The sequence below is a fragment of the Lepisosteus oculatus genome, chromosome 17 (assembly GCF_040954835.1).
Source record: "Lepisosteus oculatus isolate fLepOcu1 chromosome 17, fLepOcu1.hap2, whole genome shotgun sequence".
In the NCBI taxonomy this organism is placed as follows: Eukaryota; Metazoa; Chordata; class Actinopteri; order Semionotiformes; family Lepisosteidae; genus Lepisosteus; species Lepisosteus oculatus.
In genome coordinates, this window is record NC_090712.1 from 15,500,386 (window position 1) to 15,526,023 (window position 25,638).

Consider the following 25,638-nt stretch of genomic DNA (forward strand, 5'->3'; position numbering starts at 1 on the left):
GTTCTGAAGGACTTCCAGACTTTTTAAGTGGAGATGGGAAGCCAGGTTTCCAAACACTACTGCTGGTGGAGTAGTTTGTTCGAGGCTTTCTTCCACAGATGCGATTCCAAGTTCTAATGCTGCTGTACCGCACACTCGGAGTTATATACTGATCTTGTGCAAGTCCGACACTGGTTTTAAATGTCTGCGTTACTGCACTTACAGTAAATCCCACTGCGGAATTTCACCATATTCTTTAAAGCAAACCGTGTAATGTTTTATGGTTAACCGACTCCCTTTCTGTTTTGAGATTCTGAGGATTTCTAAAACTACAAAATGTGGCAGGAAATATTCCCTTGCTGAAGGAAGGCAGCAGAACATTCTAGAGAGGAAACGGGAGAGTTAGCAACCCTGCCGTTATACTGCCTACTTGAACTCTTGTGGCGGCTGGGAAAAAAAACAACAACAAATTTGCCTTTTTTCTTTAAACATGTCAAACGGCTAGACTACAACGTTACGGTGGCCGGGCTCCGGGCTCGCTCAGTGCACAGCCAGCACGCGGACAGCCCCGCTCCACCGCTGCGACTCCTCTCCTCGCGGACCGTACGCGCGCACCCCCACCCCCCCCCGGCGCGCGCACAGGAACGCGCGCGCGCGCCCCCGGCTTGCAAGGGGCTTGTGCCGGGCAGGCCGGTCACGTGGCCGCGCGGCGAGCCCAGGAGTGGGAGAGCGAGCGGAACGCCAGTTTCATTGAGGAGCTCGGCTGCCGAGAGCGGAGAGGGACGGTCGCTGGTACTTGTGCACAGAAACATACAACACACACGGCAAGCTCTGGGGAACACGGGGGGAAAGAGGGACCTTAAAACGGCCTTAAGACACCCGATAAGGGTAAGACGAAGCAGAGAGGCAGCGCAACTGCGACTGAAGGAAAAGTGAGCAACCCGGAGTTGGCTGTTCGTCCTGGGTTACTTGTGGAATTAGCGGCGCAACCAGTAATAAAAAGAAACTACCTCCCCCCCCTTTTTTTTCCTCCGGTTCCCCCCCCCCTCCCCTTTTAAGCGTTTTCTTTTTTTTTCTTTTTTCTGTCCACTGGAACAACTGACAAGAAGGAGGAACAGAATCGCAGTGAGACTTGTGCGTTACAGAAACTGACGAGAGCCACCAGGAGCGTCTAGTAGCTGTCGGCTGGGAGAGATTTGAACCGAGGGGGGTTTGAAAAATACACACATCTCTTGCGTTTTGGGACTTTTTCGTTTTTATTTATTTTTAATTATTTTTATAGAGATATTTATTTTTTTGTTCCTTCTTCTTCTTTTCTGTCTGGGGTTAAAGTGGTTGTGTTTTTTTTTTTGGAATATGGTTGGGGAAATGGAAACTAAGGAGAAGCCGAAGCCGACCCCAGACTATCTGATGCAGCTCATGAACGATAAAAAACTAATGAGCAGCCTGCCTAACTTCTGTGGGATTTTCAACCACCTCGAAAGGCTGTTGGATGAAGGTAAAAAACAGCTAAGTGATTTTCAGACGTGCAGTCTTGTACCAGAGTAAAAAAAAACGCGAACCTGCACAAACATAGATGTATGTAATGTTTTACTTTGAGAACAGGAGCGTCACCCACTACACCAGTCCACCCCAAAAAAACGGATGTGTGGTGCAGCAGGTTTCGTGGATTCCTGCTGTTTGGGATAGAGCATGCAGCCGATTTTCAGCAATATTAATTATCGGCAGGATCTGTTTTTTTGTAGAGTGGAGAAGATACTAGGTCTGAATTCTTAAAAAATACCGGTTTGCATAAAATGCCATAAGGCTGGGCAGATCTTCCTGAACTAAACGGGAGGTTTGATGTGCCCCTAGTTGTTCAGTTGACACCGAAAGAAAACCTAATACGCAACTGGAAATCGTTACAACAGCATAGAATATGTTTCATTTCAAACGGGCATGGATCTGATATCAGTTATACTTAAATCGACATTTTTCTGATCTCGGTTACAGCGGGTGCTGTTGTTTGAACAGTTGAACAGTTTTTACGCGTATTAAAACAACTGCTTAACAGGCTTCCTGATTTTCTGTCATTTGTGAACTGTTTTGATAAACCCAGAGAATTCGGCCACATTGCCAGTAAACACGCAGCTTGGATCTTTAGGATGCGACTTTTTGCAGAACCTGGTTTTGCGCTGCAAGTGTGCTGTATTGTTATTATTGTTTATTACCGCCAATGGATTATTTACATACAAGACTAAAGCAAGACGGCTCTAGGTGCTACAACAATGACATTGTTTTAGATGAGCAGAAAGCTACTTGAGATTCATGTTAAAATGTATCTAAATGAAATCTGACAGAATCAATTCATTGAAGATTAGCCTCTGGGTTAGTGAAGAATTTGAGTGGTACTTGGATCTATTGTGCTATAGAAACAGTGCAGTACATACCTTTAAATCAGAAACCATGCAAGTCAATGCCACAATTTTAGCTCCCAACAGTCGTATGCGACGCAGAGTAGGTTAGGATCGAAAATAAAGAGTAAAGACCTATTGAAGGAAAAAAAATGTCCTTTCGAAACTGCACCGAAGTTACCATCCAGTAGTTTTTGGATGCTGTACATTTATACGTGCAGTGACAAAACCGAATTAATGTACAAAACTTTAAACAACTAAACAAAACTAAAATACTTAATGATCGAGATCAGAATGAGGACAATTACGACTGTAGGATATGTGCGTTATCACTCTTTAATAATGTAAATAGAATCATAATTCTTGTATAACTTTTTTGTTTGTTTGTAAACTGCAAGCACTGTGAGGTATGTGAATCGGGGACCCGTGATGGGGCCTTTTGCTATAAGAATTTAAATAATTGAACAACCGCTCCTGTGTGTGTTCTCGCATAAGGGTGGGGAAGAGATTACAACTTTCTGGAAATCTGTTCTCGTCCTACAAAAAATGACAAACTTCCGAGAGTTGAACTAGTTTGAACGCTAGGGGGCTCCCCGACGCTCCGTTTACAGTGATCCCGTCCTGTTACCAACAGGCAAAACCACATTATAGGTCCTTTGCAACTGTAGCTGACTTTATTAAAGCGGGTCCCTAAATATGAACTTTCTCCAGAATAAACATGGCTTTTGTTCACTGAGAACGACTGAATGATTTACTAAGGGTGTGATTTATAGAAGACCCATATTAGCCTCAAGCATTTGCAACTTAATACTGGGAGCATTTGCACTTCAGTCAGTAGTATTTACATGACAGACTTCAGTTCGCCGGCAGTAGTGCGGGTGGATCCTAGATGAGTAGTTTCTTAAAATGTTTTCCGTCGCAAAAGTAACTTTAAAATGTTTTTTTTTTGTGCCTTTGCATTTAGTCACTGCTGTTGTTGAAGCCATGTCCATATGAGTCCCTTGTCATTTAGTCGTGATGTGTAGACAGCCTTGCTTGTCTGAGTGAACTACAATCTCCGGGGTAACGTCGGCATAAAAATAGCAAAAAAGGATGTTCTCTTTGTTATCATAATAAGGCTAACAGCCAAGCCAAAGGAAAGTAGTCTTTCCTGCCCGGCAGTGCGTTATGTTTTTCCTTGTATTGTTTGATCCCCCACTTTGAAAGAGGAATTTTTAGACCGCTTGAACTAGATCTAAGCGCCCATGATATTTGTTTTAGAAATGCAGTTGTTTCACTGCTTGTTTTACTTTCTCTGTAGGGTAAACAGTGTTAAGTAATGTTATATCGTGACATAAGTCAGAAAGTATCGTTTGAAGTGCGATTTTGTTTATATTCAATGATATTGTGTTGTTAATATGCCGGTACTGCATGTGAAAATGAGATATTGCAGGAGCCCTCTATGCAGTGACCATTTGGCTGTGTGGTCTCTGTTAATTCGTACTGCAGTTATTCATATTGTACATGCTGTATCGGCCAGATAAGACTCAGAAGGTGTCCCGTGGTGACGGCGACTGTACAGGAAGGCTCCCTGGTTTTCTCTGACCTTAACACCACTGCAAGGCTTCATGAAGCTCACAAAATGTGTTGTGCGAAGTCTGGGAGCAGTCCCTGATCCTGCACACTTCAGCTCAGGAGTCTCTTCTGCGGTTGTGTTCAAGATCAACCAGCAAAAGGCAGGCAGCTGTGCCAGAGCCCCATGTCTTCAACCTGCGCTGATAATATGTAGTTTCAGATTTAGCAGGTCTGCTCTCTCTTTTATGGGCTGATTTGTGTAGTAGGCCTAATGCCGATATGGAGATTTTTCTAGTATTGAAAGTGGTAGGGTTTCAAATTATTCTGAAATGTCACATGTCATTTCTTTTTGTGCAGGACAAAAATGGTTCATACTGCTTTCAGTCTTTGTTGTCCATATTTTTATAGGTAGAACGGTAGGTTTTCATTGATTAGTTGCTTTTGCAGTAGGCCTACATGTTCTTGTACTGTAATGTTTTTACTCATAGTTATGTAGTTATTGATTGTAGCAGAGGTGGATGTGGTTGTTTTCCCAAACTGTATGTCTCCAAGGTTGTTCTGCTAATGTGTGCAGACAGTTGTTCTTTCAACATCTGGATAGGGTTTTTTTAGGCAGGGCCTGTAGCTGTATTTGTTTCCTTTGCAATTATGATTAAATCACTAGCTACAGAGTAGTCCTATACGCAGACACACTAAAATATAATTAAAGTGCATTATCATACAGCATATAGGAAACAAAGCAGATAATAAAATTTTCAGCGAAGTGATGAAAATAACTTTAGTGAACTGTAGGGTTTCACTTCTGCATTATTGCTTGACGTCTACCTCAGCAGTAGCAGTACTGCACAGTAGTGGCATTATTTTCTTTTAAAAAAGAGAAACGTGATATAAAAGTTCTCTAAAATACTGTCTTAATTTGAGTTTGCCAACAGAGTTGGTTTTGTTTTTTTTTTTTCAGAAAGAGCAGAAATGTTCCTTTTTTTGACTGCATGGACAGTAGTATTCACTTTGAGATCAAAGCCTCTGTTAAAAGTGGCCTACTAATTACTATTCTGAAATGATCAAATTTTATTTAAAATATTATGGAGATGCATTTCCGCATGGGAGTTTCTGCAGCCATTAGCAGTTCCGATGTAATTGCCATATGCTTACTAAAAACTGGTCAGTAAATTACTCCAACTATCTGTCACTGGTGGTGCTTCATTGTTCATGTCTTGGTAATAAGGCATAACATTAACACATGCTTTGTTTGTGACAGGAGGGCTCTCTACTATGCTGAACACCAGCCCATCTTGTCAGCTCTGATAGAGGTTATGCATGAGTGTTTTGCTTCCCATAAGTGTTTAGCTCAAAGTAGAGGTTGATGTCAAAGGAGTGGCAAAAACTTTGTGGGACTGTGAAACTCTTTCTCCCCTTTACCCTTTTCAAAACATAACACAGAGAAATTTTATACGTTACAGTCCCACTCTCTTAATTTCATTCAAAGCTGTAGCGTTCTGAATATTGTACAGGGGCCTCAAACCTAGAAACGTCTGTTTTTTGTTTTAGTGTGAATAATCAATTAATCGCTTATCTCAGTTTTGTTTTCAGGGTCAAAAAATATTTTTCTTCAGACCTTTTACAGTTGGTTACTCAAAATAATTGGCTTCTTTGAAGGTACAGTTACCTATAAAGCACATCCAAGCCTTGACAGAAGTATTGCTGTTGTGAAGTTAATTAAATAATTTGACCATGTATGTAACTTAGAGCTCTGGGAGAGCAAAACCCAGTGGACACTAGGCCCTCCAGGAGCTCAGCCTGAGACCCCTGATATAGAGACACTGGTGTTTCAGCCCAAGTGTTAGGCCTGTCTGTTTATATTCGGAGGCTTGACCTTTAGATGAGTGGTGGAAAGTGACGATATAAAAATTGTGATACATGCAAGCGAGCCAGCCAGTGTCTGGCCCTTCAAGACCTGCTTAATAAATTTATGTGTGAGTTGTGGAGGTTAAATCATTTAAAACAAACCTGTAGGACTTGAGTCTTTGTTTTACATTCACCAACATCATCCACCCCCCCACCCCCCATGAAAAAAATGGACATATTTAAAGTATTTCCTGCACTATGTGCATATAGCAAATGTTATCATTTCCTCTCCCAAAACTACAACATTTGACATTCATTTTTTTAATACATTTTATTTTTTAAACAAAAAGTAAAATTGAGTTGATAGATTCCTTTTGTAAAACCTTTTGTAGGTTTGAGAGCTGAAATCGTTTTGATCAGTATATATGAGAATAAAATAATGTTTTTTAAAAAAGACATTTTAACTTGATTTAAATGGGTTGTTGGAGACTTCAACTTTTTAAAATTATATCCGTTATGATGTGAAGCTTTTATTATTAAATATGTTTCCTAAATTGTGCATTATTCATGGATTTTTGTTTCTTGTTTTCTATCCAGCTGTATGATGTGAAAATATAATGGTATTGTAGTTCCTGGCTTTAGTTAGTCAAGTTTAATAATGCATATGATTAAACAGCAACTGCCTACTGTACATAACATTAATTCTCTTATTGCACTGGTTTCTTATTCTGTAGCATCCTGTCATTGTTTAATGCTCTGTTTCTGCATCACTGGATATATTTACATATATTCATCAGTATGCACATAATTTTATCAAAGACTTTACAGACCTTGCTTGTAATTTGGAAGGATTATGCATGTATTTTGTTCACTTGTAACATGCAGAATGGGTACAGCTACAATGCAAACCTAAGTACCCGTTTAAAATACACAGGTGAACATTTATTTAAAAACAAATGAGGTAATTAGGAGGTTGTAACACTGGCATATATTGAGATTCACAGCCAAGATTCTGGAAGTAGAATTGCAATTTGAATTACAAGTGAGTGCATGCACATTGATATTGTATTTCTTACTGACTTTTTATTAGCGGCAATAAAGTTGACAAAAATACTTGTGTACATGATCAAAGGACTTGGGAATCTTGACCATAAACTTTAAAAACTGGATATGTAGTCTTGAATGAGAAATTTCTTTAGTGTAATTTAGGTTACACTAAAAAAGTGCTTGATTTGTAACTTTTCATTTCAAGATCTTTTCAAGTTATAGAATTTTTTGGCAATATCGGGCTTTGAGAACACCAGCTAATAAGGGTAAACATAAAGTAGTTTAATTTGCAATTGAAATAAAAAAATCTTTAAAAAAAACAAACCTATAAAAAACTGTAACCCATACGAAAGTATTCAGGTCTTCATTTCTTTTGGGATTAATATAAAGGAAAATGGAAATACAGTGTACCAAATGGGAATTCTTCAACTGCCCGTAGGGACTCAAACATATAAATATAATTAAAAGTGAAAGTTTTAACTTAATTATGTCGTCATCTTATTTGAATAGAAACAGTTCTAAACTTGTCGATGCCCCTCTTTAACAAAACCTGAATACTGCAAATGAACCCCTGTAGAGTTTTCTGTGACCTGAAATGAATAGCAGAAATCATAGGCAATTATTACTGTAAAAAGAAAAAGAAGGAATGACCCAGTGGAGGACCCAGAGAACTATAGGCCTGTTTCCATACTAAGCACTGTGCATAAACTAATTGAAAGAACATTTCTCAAGATGCTAAAACCACTGTTCAGGGAGCACATTCCAACAGGGCAGGCTGCATTCCTCTCCTCCTGTGGCATTTGTGACCAAGTATTTGCCTTGAACACCTATATTGAGACTGAGGTGACAGATTGAGGCTGGATTTCCATAAATGGATGATCAAGGACTCTCTGGCCTGTGGCTTTGATATTTAATGCCAAACAATCTGCCACATTGTTTAACAATGGCCCATATACGGATACAGAGGAGACCTTATGGCGATCCATACTATGACTCAACAACTCAGTCTCTTGGCTGACAGACATTGGTATTTCACAAAACAGTTGTCACAAATACCACATTGAAGAAGACGACCACCAAACTTGAATTCATTTCACACGTTTCTTCTATTTATATTCAGAAACTGTGAAAGTCCATAACACTAATGGCAGTATTCTTAAGGCATATCATGGTATATATAATAATTTCAATTCTTTAAGTACAGACCTTAGGTTTGTAAAATGGTTTAGCTATTGAGGTGCTTTACTAACATTTTTTTTGTAGCTATTCATTAAGAACAGAAAAACAATTACTTGTACCAAACGGGGAAACATAATATCCAGTGAGACTGCTGTATGGTGGTGTAGACTTTTAATATTGCTAAGTGTCTCTCGTCTATAAAATGGTATATTTGCGTCAGCCGCAGATTAACATAGGGTGACTACCGGAGCAATTCATCACCCAGGCAGGCCTGAAGAGTGTCAGCAAGAAGGCTGACGATGATGAATTGGACAGGAGTGGATGGTGAAGGGGGTGGCCAGGGGAGCCCACTGCTATGGATGCTGGGGTGTGTGTGATAGTTTGTGCACTCCGAGGGGAGCCGGTCTGATATCCAGAGCACCGCAGCTCAATTAGGCAAGAGGGAACCGCAGCCTCATGCCAGGAAACAAAAAACCCTGCCTGCATCTGTCCTTTGTGCTGCGACTCGAATGGGCCACATGCAGATTGTTTTACGAAAAGCAACACATTTCTGTTTCTAGATTTTGTGCCAGTTTGAATTTTTGGTTGTATTGCGTCTTTCCTAGGTATACAGACTGATGTGCTTTTTCATCTTATACATTACTAGTTTTCAGACAAACTTTATGTACTATCATGCCACAGACTGTGATTGATGCCTACTTTTGCTAAGAGTAGTATCTTTTCATAGAGGGAAGTGTTATTAGACTTTCAGTTCTATAGTTCTTGTATTGTTTTGTTTTACCAGAGATGTTAATTGGGAAGTAATTCTCTTTTACAATGAAAACATGGAGGCCCATTTATAGAGCAGGGCCTTGACTGGAGCAATCTGAGTGAAGTGCAATATGTGAGCCCTTAACTCTCTGCTAGTTCAGAGCCTGTGTAATTAGTATATTGTAATTATTGAGCTAAAAAACAAAGGTTTTTTAAAATTTAGCCTAAGTTGTTCAAAGTCACTAGTAATATTCTTTAGCTAATGTTGCCTTACAAATACAGGCACTGCTTAGAGAAAGAGCGTTTGGTAGAGTTCTCTGTTATAGGCCAAATGTCCGTAGCTCTGGTCCCGGTCCTGTGGTGTGTTTCGCTCCAGTAAAGCTCTAAATTTGGTCAATCATTCTCTTAATTTGGTGGCATTAAGTGCTTTCCAGGTCTCTGCTGTAAATTTAAGACTACCTATAACCTACACCTGCAGGACTGCGGCACTACGGGCACAGGGTGACAGACCCTTGTTACAGGTCATGGGCATGGTACCCATGGTACAATCTTTCAAAATGACGCAGTGAAGTATGTTGTTTTGTTCAGACATGGGAATAGCAAAACTTGGAAAATCACCAAACCAGCAGCACCAAAGGCAACCTTCAAGAGGCTTTCAATAACCAAAATTCATAACACAAACCGGTCATCACTTTAAACATCTATGTTCTCTGTATTCATTAATCTTCTGTTTCTACCCTTTTTATTGACTTTCACATTAGCCAGTTATTAATAATTTGAAAACTGCAATAGTATTTGTGTTGCCACTTGTTTCCTTATTAAATGCAGTAATGATTCAGCCCACATTTTACAGGAACTTCCTTTATGTAACTGTAAACAAATAAAATAGTTGCTGAAGAGAGATTTTTAATTGATTAAAAAAAAAACAAATGGAAAGGTTCCCACATATGTGCTTTTCACCATTCACTCAGTTCTTAACAGAAGCTAGAGGCAAAATTAGTACATAAGCTGTGAAAGACCTTGTAAAAACACACTACTGATCCATATAGTAGAGTTGGTTGGAGTTCAGAATGTGTAATAGCAGTGTATAGTAGTCAGGCGGTTCAGCACAATGAATTATTCACAGAGCATGTCAGTGATGCTACTTAAAAAATTAAGTATCGAGAGTCTGTAGGATTTGGAATTACTGGAGTCCCAATTTGTCATTCTTAAGACCAGGAGATAGGTTTGTGTTCCAGTGATCCCACTTTGCTCTCCTGACATCTGATAAACACTAATGTTAACACATCAATAAAACTGTAGTCCCTTATCTCTGCAATAAGAACATTAAGTTTAATAAATCCAAGCACAGTAAAACTCCACAGTATGTAACTTTAGGTGATGGAATGCACTATTCAGAATTAGCAGGTGTTACATTAAATCTAAAAATATATTCAGAGTTTAATCCCCTGCAAATATACCAGTATGTTTTTTGAATCAATATTTCAAATGCAAACCATGAGTAAAAGTAAAATTAAACTAAATGTTTTTGATGTATTATTGCTAATGAGGAAAAATAACGTACCATCCTGAAGTTCAGACTTCACAATAAATTGCATTTACAAGCACTGTAGTTCACTAATACAGATGGAATCATTAGCCAGTTTGCAGCAAATGAGGGTGGGCACTGAATCCGGCATCTCTGGGAAAGTTCAACTGCTGTGCACTTTCAAGAGAGATTCAGAAAGGCCTTGTACAATATCTTTACCCTTCAGTAATGCCTTATTTTTAAGTCGTTTGGTTTTGCAAACCTCAGCACTATTACCCATACTGGTGGGATAAAATATTGTCAACAGCTTGTGCTAGAGTGCGGCATTGATCATATGTGAAGCTTGAAGCTGGCGTTTTCTTCTTACAATCTGTTTTTTTTTTTCCAGTCCTTGTGCACACATAGCAAAAATCAAAATCCTCAGTTGAACGGACTCAAAAGAGGTAATGCAAAAAAGCAACATTCTTTCAAGACAGTGGATGAGCATTTAGGTCAGGTTAGACAGTTGCAGATAATGTTCCCTGTCTGCTCAGTTTAAAACAAAAAGTTCAGAAGGCAGAATAGGGATGTGAAAATGAATATTTAGAGCAGCATTAATAAGAGGAAGGCATGAATTGAATGTTGATGCCCTGTAGTCTCTTTTCTGTTAGAAAACCATTTTACGGTGTAGAACAGAGTGGGCTTATTGGACTTCATTTATATTTAATTATTTATTCATTTGTAATGTTTTATCTCAAGATGTAGCTTTAAGGAGCACCTAAATAAAGAGAAGATACCTACTGAGTATGTGATTCCCAACAAAATGTGAATGGCTTGCTCTTTTGCTTGTGGGCTTTATTTTTTTTCCCTTTTTATGCCTAAGAGATAATATTAATTTTATTTTAAAAAAAACAGTGTGTTCATAATGCCGACTATAACAAAAGCAAGAAAGCTGCAGAACATATTGGCCTTAAACATGAAATAACCTGATAACATGAATAAACATTAAATAACAATAACATATCTTTGAGAGTCATAGCTGTCGAAAAGCTGAGTTTTCACATGTCCTTACTTAAATAGGCATATGCAAGTAAAAGATTGAAAGAATAGACAGAAATAAATTTATTTTTGGATGTTTTTTTTACTGACGCACTTTCAGGGTTATTAGACCAACATTTCCGTCTTGTGCATCTGATAAATATTGTGAGGGGTAAAAATAAAAAGATTTTAGATGTACTGTATACAATTACCCATAGCGGGTTTCCAAATAGTGACACATACATTTGTTGGAAGGCTGAATGTTGCAGAGACACTGCGGGATTGTTTGACTGTGCTCAGTCATCACCATTTACAGTAGTATCAGATGTTCTGTCATTCTTCTTCTGACTTCAAGCATGTGGAGATGAAGTAAGTGTCAGGTGTGCACACTCCATGTGTTCAGTGCAGAAAACCAGAGAAAGGATCAGAAGACGCACATTTATAATAGAGCACTTAAAAAACGCACAACTCCTCAGGAGTTTGTCGTGGATTGTCTTAGAGACTTATTTAAATATCTCTTGTGGCTCTGCTGGCTGAGCCCCACTGTATAATTCTGAGACTTTGTGTTTCCATTTTGGTTAAATTGCTTTTGATCAACAGAACCAGCTGTATAGACCGAGAAATCATGTATCACTTTTTCTTTTCGGTTTGTCTGGTGCCAACCCTAGGGTATTTACTGTCTGACAGTAAAATAGGAAGTGAGGTAGACAAGAAAATGAATGTGAAATAAACCACTTTCCCTTCTGATGATGTGATCATTTTTTTAAGATTCGTGGCCATCAACAAACAGGGAAGAATGAAGAGAAGACACAGATTTGGAAATAAGTTGTGTATGAGGGTAGCCTGTGATGGTGGAGGGTGTGGATCTCCTTTTTTTGGGGCTATTATAAAATTGAATGAGGTAAGGAGGGGTAGCTCACACACGCTGCTGCCCTTTCCACGCTAGCCTGGCATCTGGCTGGCTACATTTGTGTTTGCTGTACAGTAAATCTGCTCATATCAGCATTCCTGACGGGTATCCATCACGAGGGAGCTCGGAGAAAACTTAATGCTACTTTTATACTGCAGCGCTCTGCTGTATCCGGTTTTATATCAGTTTCCACGCGGTTAAGTCTCTTGGAAACAATTGTAACAGCCTTTTTTTCCTACCTTTTTTATTTCCTTTACCTTAAATGAAATCAGTGTCTATGGGTGGGTTGGACCTGAAAGGGTTTTTAATATGTAATGTAATTTTGGCTGTTTTCCAAGGCAGTGGGATGAGAGATGCGGCTCTAAGCAGTGTTTTGGTGTCCCAAGGGTATTAGATTGCTCAGAGTTTGTCTCTTATGAATGATAGGTCTGTGCATTGGCCTAGAGAGGCTAATGTCTGAATGGATGTGGTGGCTGGCTGGGGTTGATGCCGCCGTTAGCACTGAGAAATGTATTCCCCCAGCCCTGTGTGCACCAAACCATGGAAAGCAGCGCCTCTTTTGTAATAAAGGTGATGAATTTAATCGCACAACCGGCAGCCAAATGGAAATTGCAGTCCTTGATATAGCATTGGGGAGGGGAAGTGGAATGCAAAAAGCATATTGAAGGAGTGGAGAATATTGCCCAAAAAAGTAAAAGGTGAGAATGAGGTGTAAATTTACTGCAGTACCCAGGAAGAAATAGGAGCTATTTTTCTCAGACTAATTGGATTCCAGAAAACTGTACTTTACTATTTATGTAAAATAAGCAAAATGTTTTCCCAATTCCTTTTTTAAGAGGAGAGTCCCATCACCCAGCCAGCTGCATAAAATCCTTACAAAAGCATTCCTAAACCCGAATCAGCAAAATGGTATTTGTCACACGTACAGAGAGAGGTCATGGGAGCATTTTTCGCACCAAAATAAATCCCAAATAATGTTGCCTTGAAAACACTGTTGAAGGCTCCTTCTTAAATCGGGTTGGCTTGAAATGTATCTGCAAGATTCAACAAAACAGGTATCATTTAGTCTGGTTCGCAAATCATTAGAATCAACACCTGTCTGGTCCTGAGAGGAGGCTGGTATTAGTTAGCCATGTACTATTGCAATAACTAGATGACAATGTGAATGCATTTTCTGCATTTTTCTATTTTCCAGGTAATATGTGACTGATGTTCCTGCTTCAAGATTAAGTCTGCATCAGTGCTGACATACCATTGTCACATTTCTGCAGTTTTTCTAGTGGCAATTAATGTCTTAGGTTAATCTACTGTATGTATTGTAATCATTACATGGTGCTTTTATATCTGCTGTTCAAAAGAACCTAGAATATGTAAGAGGTTTTGAGATGACATATTGATCACTGTTGTAGAGCCACATTCCACAAAACAACCAGCCCTAGAAGAATTTCACTCTGGGGGGAAAAAAAAGGCAAAAACTGTTAGCAGTTATTATGGTAAAAAAATTAAGCCGTGACATTTTTATGGTTTTATGTTGCACAAGCCTTTGTGGAGGCTAAAATGGAGCTGAAGGTTCTGCAGGTTTCACTCTCATAGCATCATTCATTCATGAAGCCATTGGTAAAAAACAATCGAGTTGTAATCTTTCACAGTGAAGTATTAATTTAAGGAACTGGCCCAGACAGAGTTCAACAGGCAGCCTTTCTAATCCAAAGGCTAATCTAATCCTTTTTTCTAACCACACAATTTCTCAGCCTGTGGGGTATGACACTGTGAGAAATGTGCAGAGGAAACAGACAGATACCTGCTCTTATTCTCTGAGTTGAGATCAGCAGTGATTACTGTCCTTGGTGACGAGTGCTGAGCTGTTGGAACAAACCAGTCACTTTTCAAGGGTCACATGGCAGAGAGAATGTGCCTGAAAAACATGCTCATCGTTCCTGGTGTCTTCTTAATCTAGCGGCATATCATTATTGACAAACCATTTATTAGTGCCATTCAACAACGTATTTAAAACATCATTAACACTGTGTGTAGGGTTTTTCAGAAACTATTATTCTGATGTTTTTCATTCGCTGTTTAATCTAGCATAAAATACTAGAATTATTTTTTGATAGTTACAGCATAGCGCAGTGTATGATCTCTAGTTTGTTTTTGATATCATTTTATGATTACGTGTTTGTTGCAAGTAGTTTAATGAAAGAGAAAAAGACAATCTGCTTTTCATTAGTTTTAATAAAAGTGAGTGGGCAGATCAGATGAAGGTTTACTGCGCAACATGTGCTCAGCAGTTTTCAGTAATATTTGGTAATTAGCCACCTCTGAGCGTGTGTCAGCAGTAATATTTAATGCTTTCTTGATTTTATAGTTACACTTTTTAGATTAGGAATCACAGAGTTAAGTGTGCTATGCGCAATCATCTTCAAGACTGAACAACAAGGAAGTTTCATATAAATTCAGATGGTGTCCTAGACAGTAGGGATGATCTTCAATGGTGGCAAATGGTGATCCCAATAGGAAAATGAAAACAGGGAACAGCCCAGTGGCTGTTGGATGAATTAATTATGTGAAGTCAATAAGATCTTGTTTTTCCTGCTAGGTCCTAAATTGATTTTTCAACTGTAAAGGTGAACTTGATTGCATGGAGATTGAAAATTCATCCTTTTAAATATTTTAAATTTCACCTCTAATTTTCAGTAACACTGGAGAAAAAATCCTGCTTCCTAAAATGCTTAAATGTTATGCATTATAATAAGTAGGTCAAACCAACATGTTTGGAATAAATGGATTATTTTTCTTATAGTTACAATAGAAGAAAGGTTAACCTTCAATGCTTTCATATACTTTTAAAGAAGGCTGTCGTGAAGTCCCAGTTTCCCAGGAAAGGTTCCTGCTGTTCTAGAACATAAAATGGGGTGTCCTGGAGCTATTCCTTTCTTTCCTGCTGCTCAGCTGTCACCATACAGCCTCAAGCACGGAGAGAATATAGCTGCACAACTGCAGGTAGAGGGGAGATGGCACTAAATGTAAATCAGACTATTCAAACCTGAGAAAGAGAAAAGATTAGTGAAGGCTCAGCTTTTCTTGTTGCTGCTCATATCGGCCCTGCCCAGATTGGTCTGCGTGTTCTTGACTTTCATAGCTATCGACAGGTAACGCTTACACTGTGCTCACTGCCTCCGCACGCTGCAGAAGATTCTAAATGTGGAGATTTCCTCTGACTCACTCAGAAGAAGCAGGATTGGCATCTGAATGAGGCAATGTTTGTTTTTCCAGTTACTATTACTGTTACTGAGAATTTCTTTGGATCTGTGTGTCTCAGAGGGAGTGAGAGGTCTCTCCTTGTGTTTTGCGAAGTCTAACACACTCCACATTTCAAAGCCTAGAGGCTTCACGCTAGTGCCAAAGCAACTTTGGTTGTCTTTTGAGAAAGAGGACTTATGTTTGTCTGAGGTTTATGATGCACAGAGGCCTTCAGTTTGCTTCTGGCTTGGAGGCTCTTGTCATTATAGCCATCTCAGTGTTTGTTTTCCACTTTACAGTGAGATCAAGTTAATCTTCTAGGGATTTCAAATTTTGCTTCAGTTGATTATCCATTTGGAAGTCAAATGTAAATCAAAAAAGACTCTGCTTTTTCAAAAAATCTGCAGTAGAAATGTGAGTAAATCAAATATGTATAAATCTCAGAGGGCACCACTTTAAAGAAAAAAATAAATAAATTACTCTTTTCTTTCTGAATTTGAACTTGTAGCCTTTAAGAATTTAGACTTCTTAAGAATTGAAAGTCATCTGAATTGTGTTAATTTTCTTATTACACCTGTCTCTAGTATTTCAAGGCAGGTAGGAAGTACAGAGAATGGTGAAGGGCTCTTATGCCACTTGTACTGTACATGCATGTTGGGGAACGTGGCAAACTGATGCATACCTCTAGGGCAGAGGTGCTAAGCAGTCTTCACAACCTCCCAGTGGTTGAAGTCAGCAGGGGAGCTCACAGGCCAAGGCTGTAAGTTCTAATACCACTCCAGTCCTGTTGGCTTATTGTGACCTAGAGGAACGTGGCATTGGAGCCATCTATGGTAATGCCAAAACAGTGGCAACTCATGGCACATTCTCCCCACATGCAGGCTTGGTGCATTGTCTATGAGTGACGCTTCACTCCTCCAATTGCACTGCCTCTCCTGCAAAGCTGCGTGGTTTAGACATCTGGTCAGTTGATGAATGGTGAAGGGAGTACAGTACATGCACAGGTCGTTCTTCCAATGTTTCAGCAGTAAACATAATTGTTTAACGTTTTCTGTTCCTAGATTGGAAGGGTATCAAAATAGAAGAATAATTGGTGATTCCAAGAAAAAAAAAGGAAAATTTTCCTTTAGAGTTGTATGATTTTCTGCTACTCATTCTAACAAAGGCTCTTAGTTACTTTTTTGCTTTATTTTTGGCTAGTTCATTTGGACTTTTTCAAGCTTTTTTAGTGTTAATGACTTAAAGGGTGCAGTTGTTTTCCAGTACAATTACTTACTGACCTTTTTGGGTTTTTTTGGCGTGGTGATTTATTCACTTAGGTGTTCTCTACACAGCTGTTTTTCTATGAAACAAGTTCAGATGCCTTAGCCCTTAGAGCAGAGTTGTCCAGTCCTCATGCTGGAGTTCTGGTGTGTGTGCAGGGTTCCCAGATCATTTAAAGCAGTAGCCCCTGAAATGTTTAGAGGGGTTATTAAGTTCACCCATTTAAGCTAGTATCCAGTTGATTTAATGCTTTAAGAGCTGAAGTGAAATGAAGACCTGCAAACGCACCCTGGCCCTCCAGGATCAGAGTAGGACAGCCATGCTATAGAGACAACAAAGCGTGGTGATTCCTATGGTCTCTCTTTCTTATCCCTGTCTGCCCTCTGGACAGTTCCCTGCGGAACACATTTGGGACAGCGCATTGTTGAGAAGAGTATTTGTGGATGTCAGATAATATGCACATCTGGAAAAGGAAAATATGAAGCTTATAAGGAATGTTCCCTTCCCTTGCCTCGTTTACAACAGCTGTCCAAGAAAAGCCTTTCCACATGGCTTGTACGGCAGATCTTTACACTGAGAAAGGAGAGTACAGTCAGTTAGTGGTGTTGCACTTTTGACTCTTGATTTCAAGCCCAGCTTGATTATCTGTGGAGTTATCCTAATGACCATAGACCAGATGTGATCACATTCCTTTCATGCGCCTTCTTTTTATATGTATGGTGGATGCTTCTGAACAGGGTTAGGATTTATTTAATCATTTATTTCCAGATTGTTACAGTACATTTGAGGATAGACTGCATTCTCACTGTGGTTTTTAATATTTTGTTGTTGGCTTCATTCATTAATAACCAGCATACTCATTTTTCTCTAGATTTACTGATTATCTAAGTATACTTAAATCTAACAATTATTTCGAAACAAGTTCAAGTTTATTGTCATTATACTCATATACAGGTATATGGTATAACGAAATGCTTTTTAGGTAGCTCTCAGACGGAGAAATAATTCAAACTGTAATTTGGAAAGAAAGCCCCTTTTCTTAAGGAAACAAACTTGCATGTGACAGTCCCTTGCACAACAGCACAGAAACAACTGGAAGCTCAAGAGTGTCTGTTTAAATTGGGACATGAGTGTGCTTTCCCCCCCATTGTCTTCCCTGCGCCTTCCTGTTCGCCCTTGTCTTACACTTCTCTGGGTCACAGCCACCACGCCGTCAGGGCCAGTCTGCTGTTTCTCTGCCCTCCGGCTTCGGAGCCAAATACAGCACCTGATAACATGTGACAGTTTGAGGAATTTCTGTCTGTTGTGCTGTCACTGCTTTCAGAACTGGTCTTTAATTGTTGGATATTGAAAGTATTATTGAACGTGCTCATGAGTTTCTACAGAGGAAAGAAAAGCAAGATTCCTTTGTGAAAGAGCCATATGATTTAACCCGCATCTAAAATACAGTCAATGAAAAAGTGTAACGTACTGTTATGAATTTGGTTCTGGTAGATTGCTCTCAAAGGCTGCAGAAATTGTTGCTCATTTGCACCATTCCTGAAGTTATAAAGGCATCTGCGGCAAACATTTGTCTCGCTTGGAGTCAATAAGCTGTAGCTGGATTGTTTACTGTTCATAGTTCCTAACTAACCATGCACATGTTTATTTGCGTCTTAGTTGTCAATAATGCAAGAACAAAAACAGTGAAAACACACTGAATTTCTGCTCCATTACAAGTATATATGATAATATACAGCACAAGGAGTTCATTTTTTACAAGCGGCTGCATGTAGGGACAAGTTAACCGTTAACACTGTGACCGTTTTTAGTCAGATGATTTCTGACATTCATTTATGTGCCCGGAAATGGGGCCCTGATTGCAAAAAAATGTTCAGTCTCAGCCTTATTAAAGGCATTCGCAACAATGCACATGATTCCTGGGTTCTTCGGTGAGATTAAATAGAGTAAAGCTATGTGTAGATTTCCATTTTTTCCGGGGATTTTGTGAGGCAGGAAGCGGAATGATTTCTACCAGACCACACGTTCCTGAAATTAGCGTGGAAAGGGTCCTGGAGAGATCAGATATATTCATCCAAACAAGCTGATGAGCTCCTTAAAAGGGTTTCAGATGCTTGTGAGTGTTGGCTACAGTATGATTTCAGTGGAACATGTGAGAAATTACAGAAATGTAGAGATGTTACAGAGAAATTGGTTTTGTGGCATATATTCACCTTTAGTGAACATTTTGCATTTCTCAACATATTTTAGTAATAACCACATCAGAATTAAGTGCCTTTTTCACCAGTAACCTTACGAGGGCTCTGGGGGAAAACTTTTTAATGTGCAGTAAAGTCATTACTGCAGGCAGACAAACAAAGTCGGTGTTTGGAATAAAAGCCTGAATGTAGTTATTTGAAGATCCTTTTTTTAACGCTGAGATTAACGCAGCATTGTTTCCCAGCTCAGACAGTGTCTGTCAGAGTCAGTCACCTCTGCCTTCCATCAAACGCGGGCCATCCTGAGGGACTGCTCACTCTCTGGAGGGCCAGTCTGAAGCAGGAAGTGGGGAGGCTGGCTGACATCCTGAGCAGCATAAAATTCTGTGTGAAAGATGAGCCCTTCTCCAGTAACTTGGGGTCACAGGGTGCAGCTTTTGTTAAACAAATAGGATCCGGGCTTAAGGGAACATTGGATGGTTACATGGGATGTTTAAATTTCGAAGCATTTTTAACCTGGAATCAAATTGGTTTTTCTCCTCATTTTTGTTTTAAGAGCATAGGATTGGTTAACAGATAATTTACATTAACACATTCACAATTTTCTGTCTGATGAAATGCTTTCTTGAAAATGCTCCCATGTAATTGTATTTAAATGTAATTACATTAGTGTCTAAATTTGATTAGGGTCACTATGGTTTTCAAAACATTCACAAAGTTATTTGCAACCATGTTTGGCCTTTTCAGCTATCACTACCCTTTAGTAGGAGTAGTCCTTAATGTAGTAGTCATTGAACCATTAAAACAAAGTTTCTTGATCTTATTTGGGTGAATGTGATTTAAGTTACAGCAGACTGTTATGCTTTGTGTTTTGTCTGGAATATATATGCATTGTTTTACCATTTGGTACAGTAAAAAACAGTATGCTGTGACTTTCTGGCATGCTGTGTTATTATGTGGGTGCACAGGACTGTAATGATGTAATATAAGATGATGTCAGTGCTGCTTTTCTCAATGGGAGATACTGTAGCTTAGCTCAATGGGTGGGGGTTGGCACGCTTAAGGTTCAAGCTCATACCTAACTTTGATAATGATGAAAGATGAGCAATCATGGTAGATTTTGATCCACTCAGGAAGTGTGTCCAAGTTGTTTTTTGGTATAGTTTTTTTTAGTTTGGAGGGTAAGCTATGCTGGAAATCTTGGTATATACTACATATATTGAAGCATTCCTGACCCTAGTCACCAGTCTGAAGAATGCTGTCGAAAGAATAGTTCTTCTGTAACACCGCAGTCCATCCAGTCAGAAACATTCATTTGGTGACTGGATATGACCTTTTGCCCCAAAGACATGTGACATCTGCTGAGCAACTGACTATACGCTTTTATGTTATTAACTTTGGTAGCATGATCTTGTGACATGCAATATAATTATACCAACTTAAAAGCGTAAGAATTGGGGAAAAAATGCAATTACAGAAATACTTTTGAGTTTTATGTACTGAGAATTTCATGAGGGAATGGTTCAAATAGGTATATAATTTGTAGCATCTGGGTAGATTGCATGTACTGTTGTAATAGTCTTACATCACTTTCAAAGTTTGGGAGAAATGAATAGAAAAAAGTTATAGAAAACACAAGCTGTAAGAAACAGTTGTAAGCTTTGTGAGTCAAATGAAACTATTTTTTCTGTCATGTCAATCATGAGTTCTTCACTGGGTTCAGTTTTCACTTGAAAAGGGGAAATGAAACCTCAAGCCACATACAGTATGTTAAATTAATTAAGTACAATATCACCACCTTTACTGGATATTTGTTTGATACTGGTTGTGGATTAATGTACTGCATGGACTTGCCAAATAATGGCCAAATTCTTTCCTTCAATGGGAGAGGCAACTATGTGCCATGTTGTTTGCAAATCCATGCTTCAGTTTCCTTCAGGTAAGAGTTGTCGTGCCTCCCATGGTAACAGACTCCTAGTGAAATACTTTGGCTCCTGATTGGTGCATTATCAAAAACAGCAAGCCAGCCCATGCTGGACTTTGAGTCTGTGTCTTTTCCTATACCTAGCTTCACAGTATTCCTTAGACATTAGCTTTGGTCACATAAATTGATCATTCTATTGGCTCATTACCAGCATTATTAAACTAAAGCACTTTAAACTATTGTAGCTCAAAATGAAGTCACCGTGTAGCTTGGGCTGCTGTAGTTTGATAGCTTGCTGGATCCACTTCAGTAATCTCCTCTGCACTATTTAAAAATGAAACGTAGTGCATGCACTTCACCTTTTACTTTCTTTCTCTTTTTAAGTTAAGTGGTATGCATGTGAACAGAACATTTTCACACTAAAATGCATACTCACCACTTATTTCTTCATAAGTGACTTAACACATTCCAATGTAGGGAGTTTTGTTTTTACAGATGTATGTTTGTGATCACAATATTTGTTTTGGATATATTGACTAAAATGTTTTTCATGAATCTGTTAAACCAAGACCAAACTATTTCTAAATAACAGTTTGAAATTTACTGGGAGCTTGCTTATAATAGGAATATATTTCCTTAAACAATAACATGCAATTATGTAACCAGCTGCAGTTGAAGTCTGATATGTTATACTTTTGGGAGATGTATTTGTTTATTTCTGCTTCTCTGACATCTTAAAATATTTTTGTACATAGAACTACACATCACTAAGTCGTGTTTGTAGCCAAATTTAGCTGGTGCATGTTTGTGCCCAAGGTAAGGTCTAATGCAGTGCTTTATGAAATAATTCTATTTCATGTGCTTGCATATATACTGTACCTATTAGCCAAAAATTCATTTATCATGAAAACCTAATTCTAATCCCCAGCCGTTTCTACACAGTTCTGGAGTAGTGGAGTGTTCCCTTGAGCCTTGTGCTTACTGCCTCCCAGTGTTTCGTCTGATTAGGGTGTTTTCCTTGGCTTTAGGTAAATGATGAGGTATCTTTGTTTGCTCCCTGGGATGGCAGGGTAAATCTCTCACCTGTCATGACCTGTGGGCAAACTCTGGTAGAGTAGTTCACATACTGAAAGAGTTATGTGAACATTGTGAAGCAACAAATAACTATTAGCTGTAGGAACTTACTCAAGAAAGGCTGAAGTTCGAGCATGTTTTTTAATGTAAACCTCTGATCCTTTTTTACCCTTTAGCCCATCCACACACTTGGATGAGAAATGGATGTTTTTCCTATCCCCTTTACCATGGTTTTCTATCACTGCATTTAATGTCTGACTTTTATGTTTGAAGGGCTTAATTTTCAGTGTACTGTATTCTAGAATGGAAAATGCGATGCTTCATTATTATCTAGTGAAGATTGTTTGTGGTCAGAATTCTAGATGGGTTCCCAAAGAATCAAGTTTATTTGCAGAGTGTGAATTTCACTGGTACAGGACTAAACGTCCATTACCAGTGCATATATCACAAGGACAGAGGCTTGAGAAACAGATTGTGACCATCTAGTTCACAGCAGTACTGTTTATCGGCTCATTTCTTTGAGCTTTGCCATAATTTTATGGCTGAGTGCATGACGTTATGTTCAAGTTTCTAAAACCTGATGTTCGACTGGTTTGTCTTTAGTTTTTTTGTTTAGTATGTTGCATATCCCTGTGACAAAACAAAAAAAAATGTGCCTGAGACACAAGAAGAATTGCATATCTCAAAACAGGTTAAATATCAAGAGCAAGGACATGTTCAGTGGAACAAAAGTGCTGATGGGGGCACATTTGCTTGCTGATGACAACTCAATAGTGCCACTGCAAGCTCTTCCCCCTTTTATTAGGTGAATGTTAAATACGAAGAGTGTGATCGGGCTATTGTCACTCAGTAAATTGTCTGGGTTTATTATAAACTGAATTGAGGATGTGAGAGAAGCTAGCGGATCCTGTTCAAACAGATTAGGCAGCAGATGAAATGATGAGCACTGTCAGCTCTGCCTCCCCTATGAAATTTCACTGCATGTACAGAAAGCAGCATGCATGTTTTTATAAATATTGAATTGGCTCTATTATCTTGCCATTCTGGCAGATTGAACTAATTGAAGTCTGGCTTTTTTCTCTCTCTCAGGCTCTGCCAATGACAGGATGTTACAGAGAGCAAAATTTGCTTTCTTATTCATGATAGCGATGTTCTTTGTTGAGGCATCCGTGTTAATTATTACTCTTTTGGTAGCTGAATCTAGGCAAGGATTTAGGTGACTACTAGCGCACAGAGAAGAAACAGCTGTGCCTTTTGTTTCTTACAGAGACGGAATCGGCAAAGCATGTTAAGCATCATTATGATACAGCTAAATGCGCCTTAAAAAACTTCTGAAACAACTGCCTATAAATGAGGTTTCAATAAATACTAGTCATTGGAGAATTGACAGCATCTGATTTATATTCTTTTTCATTTTCCCTTAACCAGTTTCAAATGGCAGCAAATTGGCCAAGAGTTCATTTTAAATAATTGTCAAAATGAAGGTGGTGAGAGAGCAATGGCCGTTTAACCAGCTTGTCTCTAGTGAACCAGGAAGCAGGTCTCTTACAGTGGATGTGTATATCGATATGAAGGGGAAAAAGAACTGCTGTGTTCAAGCATAGTTTTTTTTTTATTTTACTCTCGTTTAGGTTGATTTGCTAAGTGGGATGAGATGCTTTGGGTGTGCCTGAATGACATTGCTTTGGGATGTCCCTCCCTACAAGCTGTAATACCCTGTCTCAGTCAGCCTTTGCTGTTAACTATTTGAACCCAAAGACTAGGTTCTGGTAGTTACTGAAATGGCAAATTGTACTGCAGTACAAGTCAGTGTTATTCTGTTGCTCTTGCTCACTACTAATTCTGTATTACTTGGTTGGTCAGGCATCAGCAGTGCTTCCTTATTTTTGGGTTTGCCTATTTGCACCAGGACAAGTAAGCCAGGAAATGAATGAATCATCCTTCTAACCCCCAATGCTGGTGAGGAAGCGAGTGATGCAAAATGGTGGAAAATCAACAAGGCAGTATGGTGACTATTTCCAGATAGTGTTGGATCTCATTAGTAACACTTTTTATGTAGTCAGAGTCTACATTTTCTGTTCAGACTTATTGTTCATTGCAAACTGCACATTCTGAATTGATCTGGGAGAATGAGGCACTTCTCTACACTCCTCCAACACGCTTGCATGTCAGCGCCACTTGCCATGCGACACACCAGAAGGTCCACAGTTCCTCAGAGAGTCGCAGAAATTAGAGCACTGACTGGAGGAGTCAAGGTGAGCTTGCAGGCAGGGCTGAGGCTGGTTCCAGGAGTTGCTATTTGGTGGCGTGCTGAGGAAACCTTAGTGGGCTCGACCTCATGTAGCGTCGCCTGCTTTTGGCAGATTGTCTCTCTGCTTGAAATGTCATTTGCTGTCAGTTAATGACATACCCCAAAAAGAAACTCACAACATGTTCCCAGTAGGGCTTAACCTGCTCTGAGCAAATACCATCGGTGTGAGTGCCACTCAGGTGTCCTGAGAAACACTAGTTAGAATTTTTGTTATGTAAAGTTGTAAAACATTTTCCATCAAATAGCAGGTTAATTATAATAAACCAAAGTGTTTTTTTGAAAAATACTTGAGATTGTAGCTCAGTTTTGGATCGTGCAGCAGCTTATCCTCTGCGGTGAATTTCTACCCAGCCCACCTGGCTTGAAAACAGATGCTTTTCCACAATTTCTGTGTACAAATCTGCCAAATTGAAAAACAAACCTCAGGTGATTTCTTGTGAGGTGTGCCTTCTGTATGTTATATAACTTGTAGTAAGTTTCCAATTTATTTGCATACTGTAGAACAGCACTACTTTTTTCTGAAATAATACCTAAACTAGTATCATTCCTTTTATATGCTTAAATCAATACAAATCAATAAAGATGACTCAAGTTGAATTGTTATTTTAGTACCCTACAGATCCTTTCATGTTTTTTGATTTCTGTATAATTACACCATTATTTTTAGGTGATTCCCTGGGATTTATGACGGGATTTTGACGAATTTATATTCCCTTTATATGGTTTCCTTTTGAGAAACTGTGTTTAAATTTTAACAGCATTTTTTATGTTGTATCATGGTGTTACTATATGAGCAGAACATAATTATTGAAGGATTTTTAAAAAAGGAAATATTTACTAGAATTCCGTGATTGTATTTCCTATGTATTTTTTAGCCATGCATACCACTACACACTCTGTGATGAGGGAAAATACATTGTGTATGAGTATTGACATTTTACAACATTATACATGAGACATACTGTATGTAGTTGTGTCTGCTAGGGTTGGTAGGAGATTAATTGCATTTCCACCACTACAAAATGTACTAGACATGGGCATTAAAATACATATATTCACTTGCATACAGTTAATTTCCTTGGATCTGTGTAAACAGAGCTGTATTTGAATTCTGTCCCACTGTCCTACAGCCCCACTCAGACCTCTTTAGCCAGGGCTGCAGACCCTGTGACACGGGGTGATCTGATCGAAGAACCTGGCACAGCCTCTTAATTAAGTCAGTCCGTTTCCCGCAGTGCATCCTAATGACTAAGAGCTGCAGAGAAGCCTCCATGGAGGGAGAGAGGTGGGGGATCCAGTAACATAAATATTCTCTGTTTGTGCAGACACCTGCACCTTGGCTGGGTCTCTCTCTAGCTCAGCTGTGAGTAAATGCTAAGCTGCATCACTGTCACTTTCTGTTTGTGGAAATGCGGGTGAGGACGCT

The 25,638-nt window shown here is 39.0% G+C and overlaps 1 protein-coding gene across 6 annotated transcripts in view; it reads left to right on the forward strand.

The window, feature by feature from the left end:
- Window positions 1-704: 704 nt before the first annotated feature.
- LOC102697252 (KH domain-containing RNA-binding protein QKI) overlaps window positions 705-25,638 on the forward strand; it is a 130,390-nt gene continuing 105,456 nt past the window's right edge. For 3 of the 6 annotated variants that reach the window (XR_001480334.2, XM_015362939.2, XM_006638651.3), the window contains exon 1: window positions 707-1,477. Coding sequence is in view for 5 of the 6 variants with exons in the window: in XM_015362939.2 (XP_015218425.2) it covers window positions 1,336-1,477 (142 nt within the window). In the remaining variant the exon portion in view is untranslated. Of the gene's footprint in view, window positions 1,478-25,638 lie in introns of all 6 variants that reach the window. The other 3 variants (XM_015362941.2, XM_015362940.2, XM_006638652.3) reach the window with 2 other exon arrangements.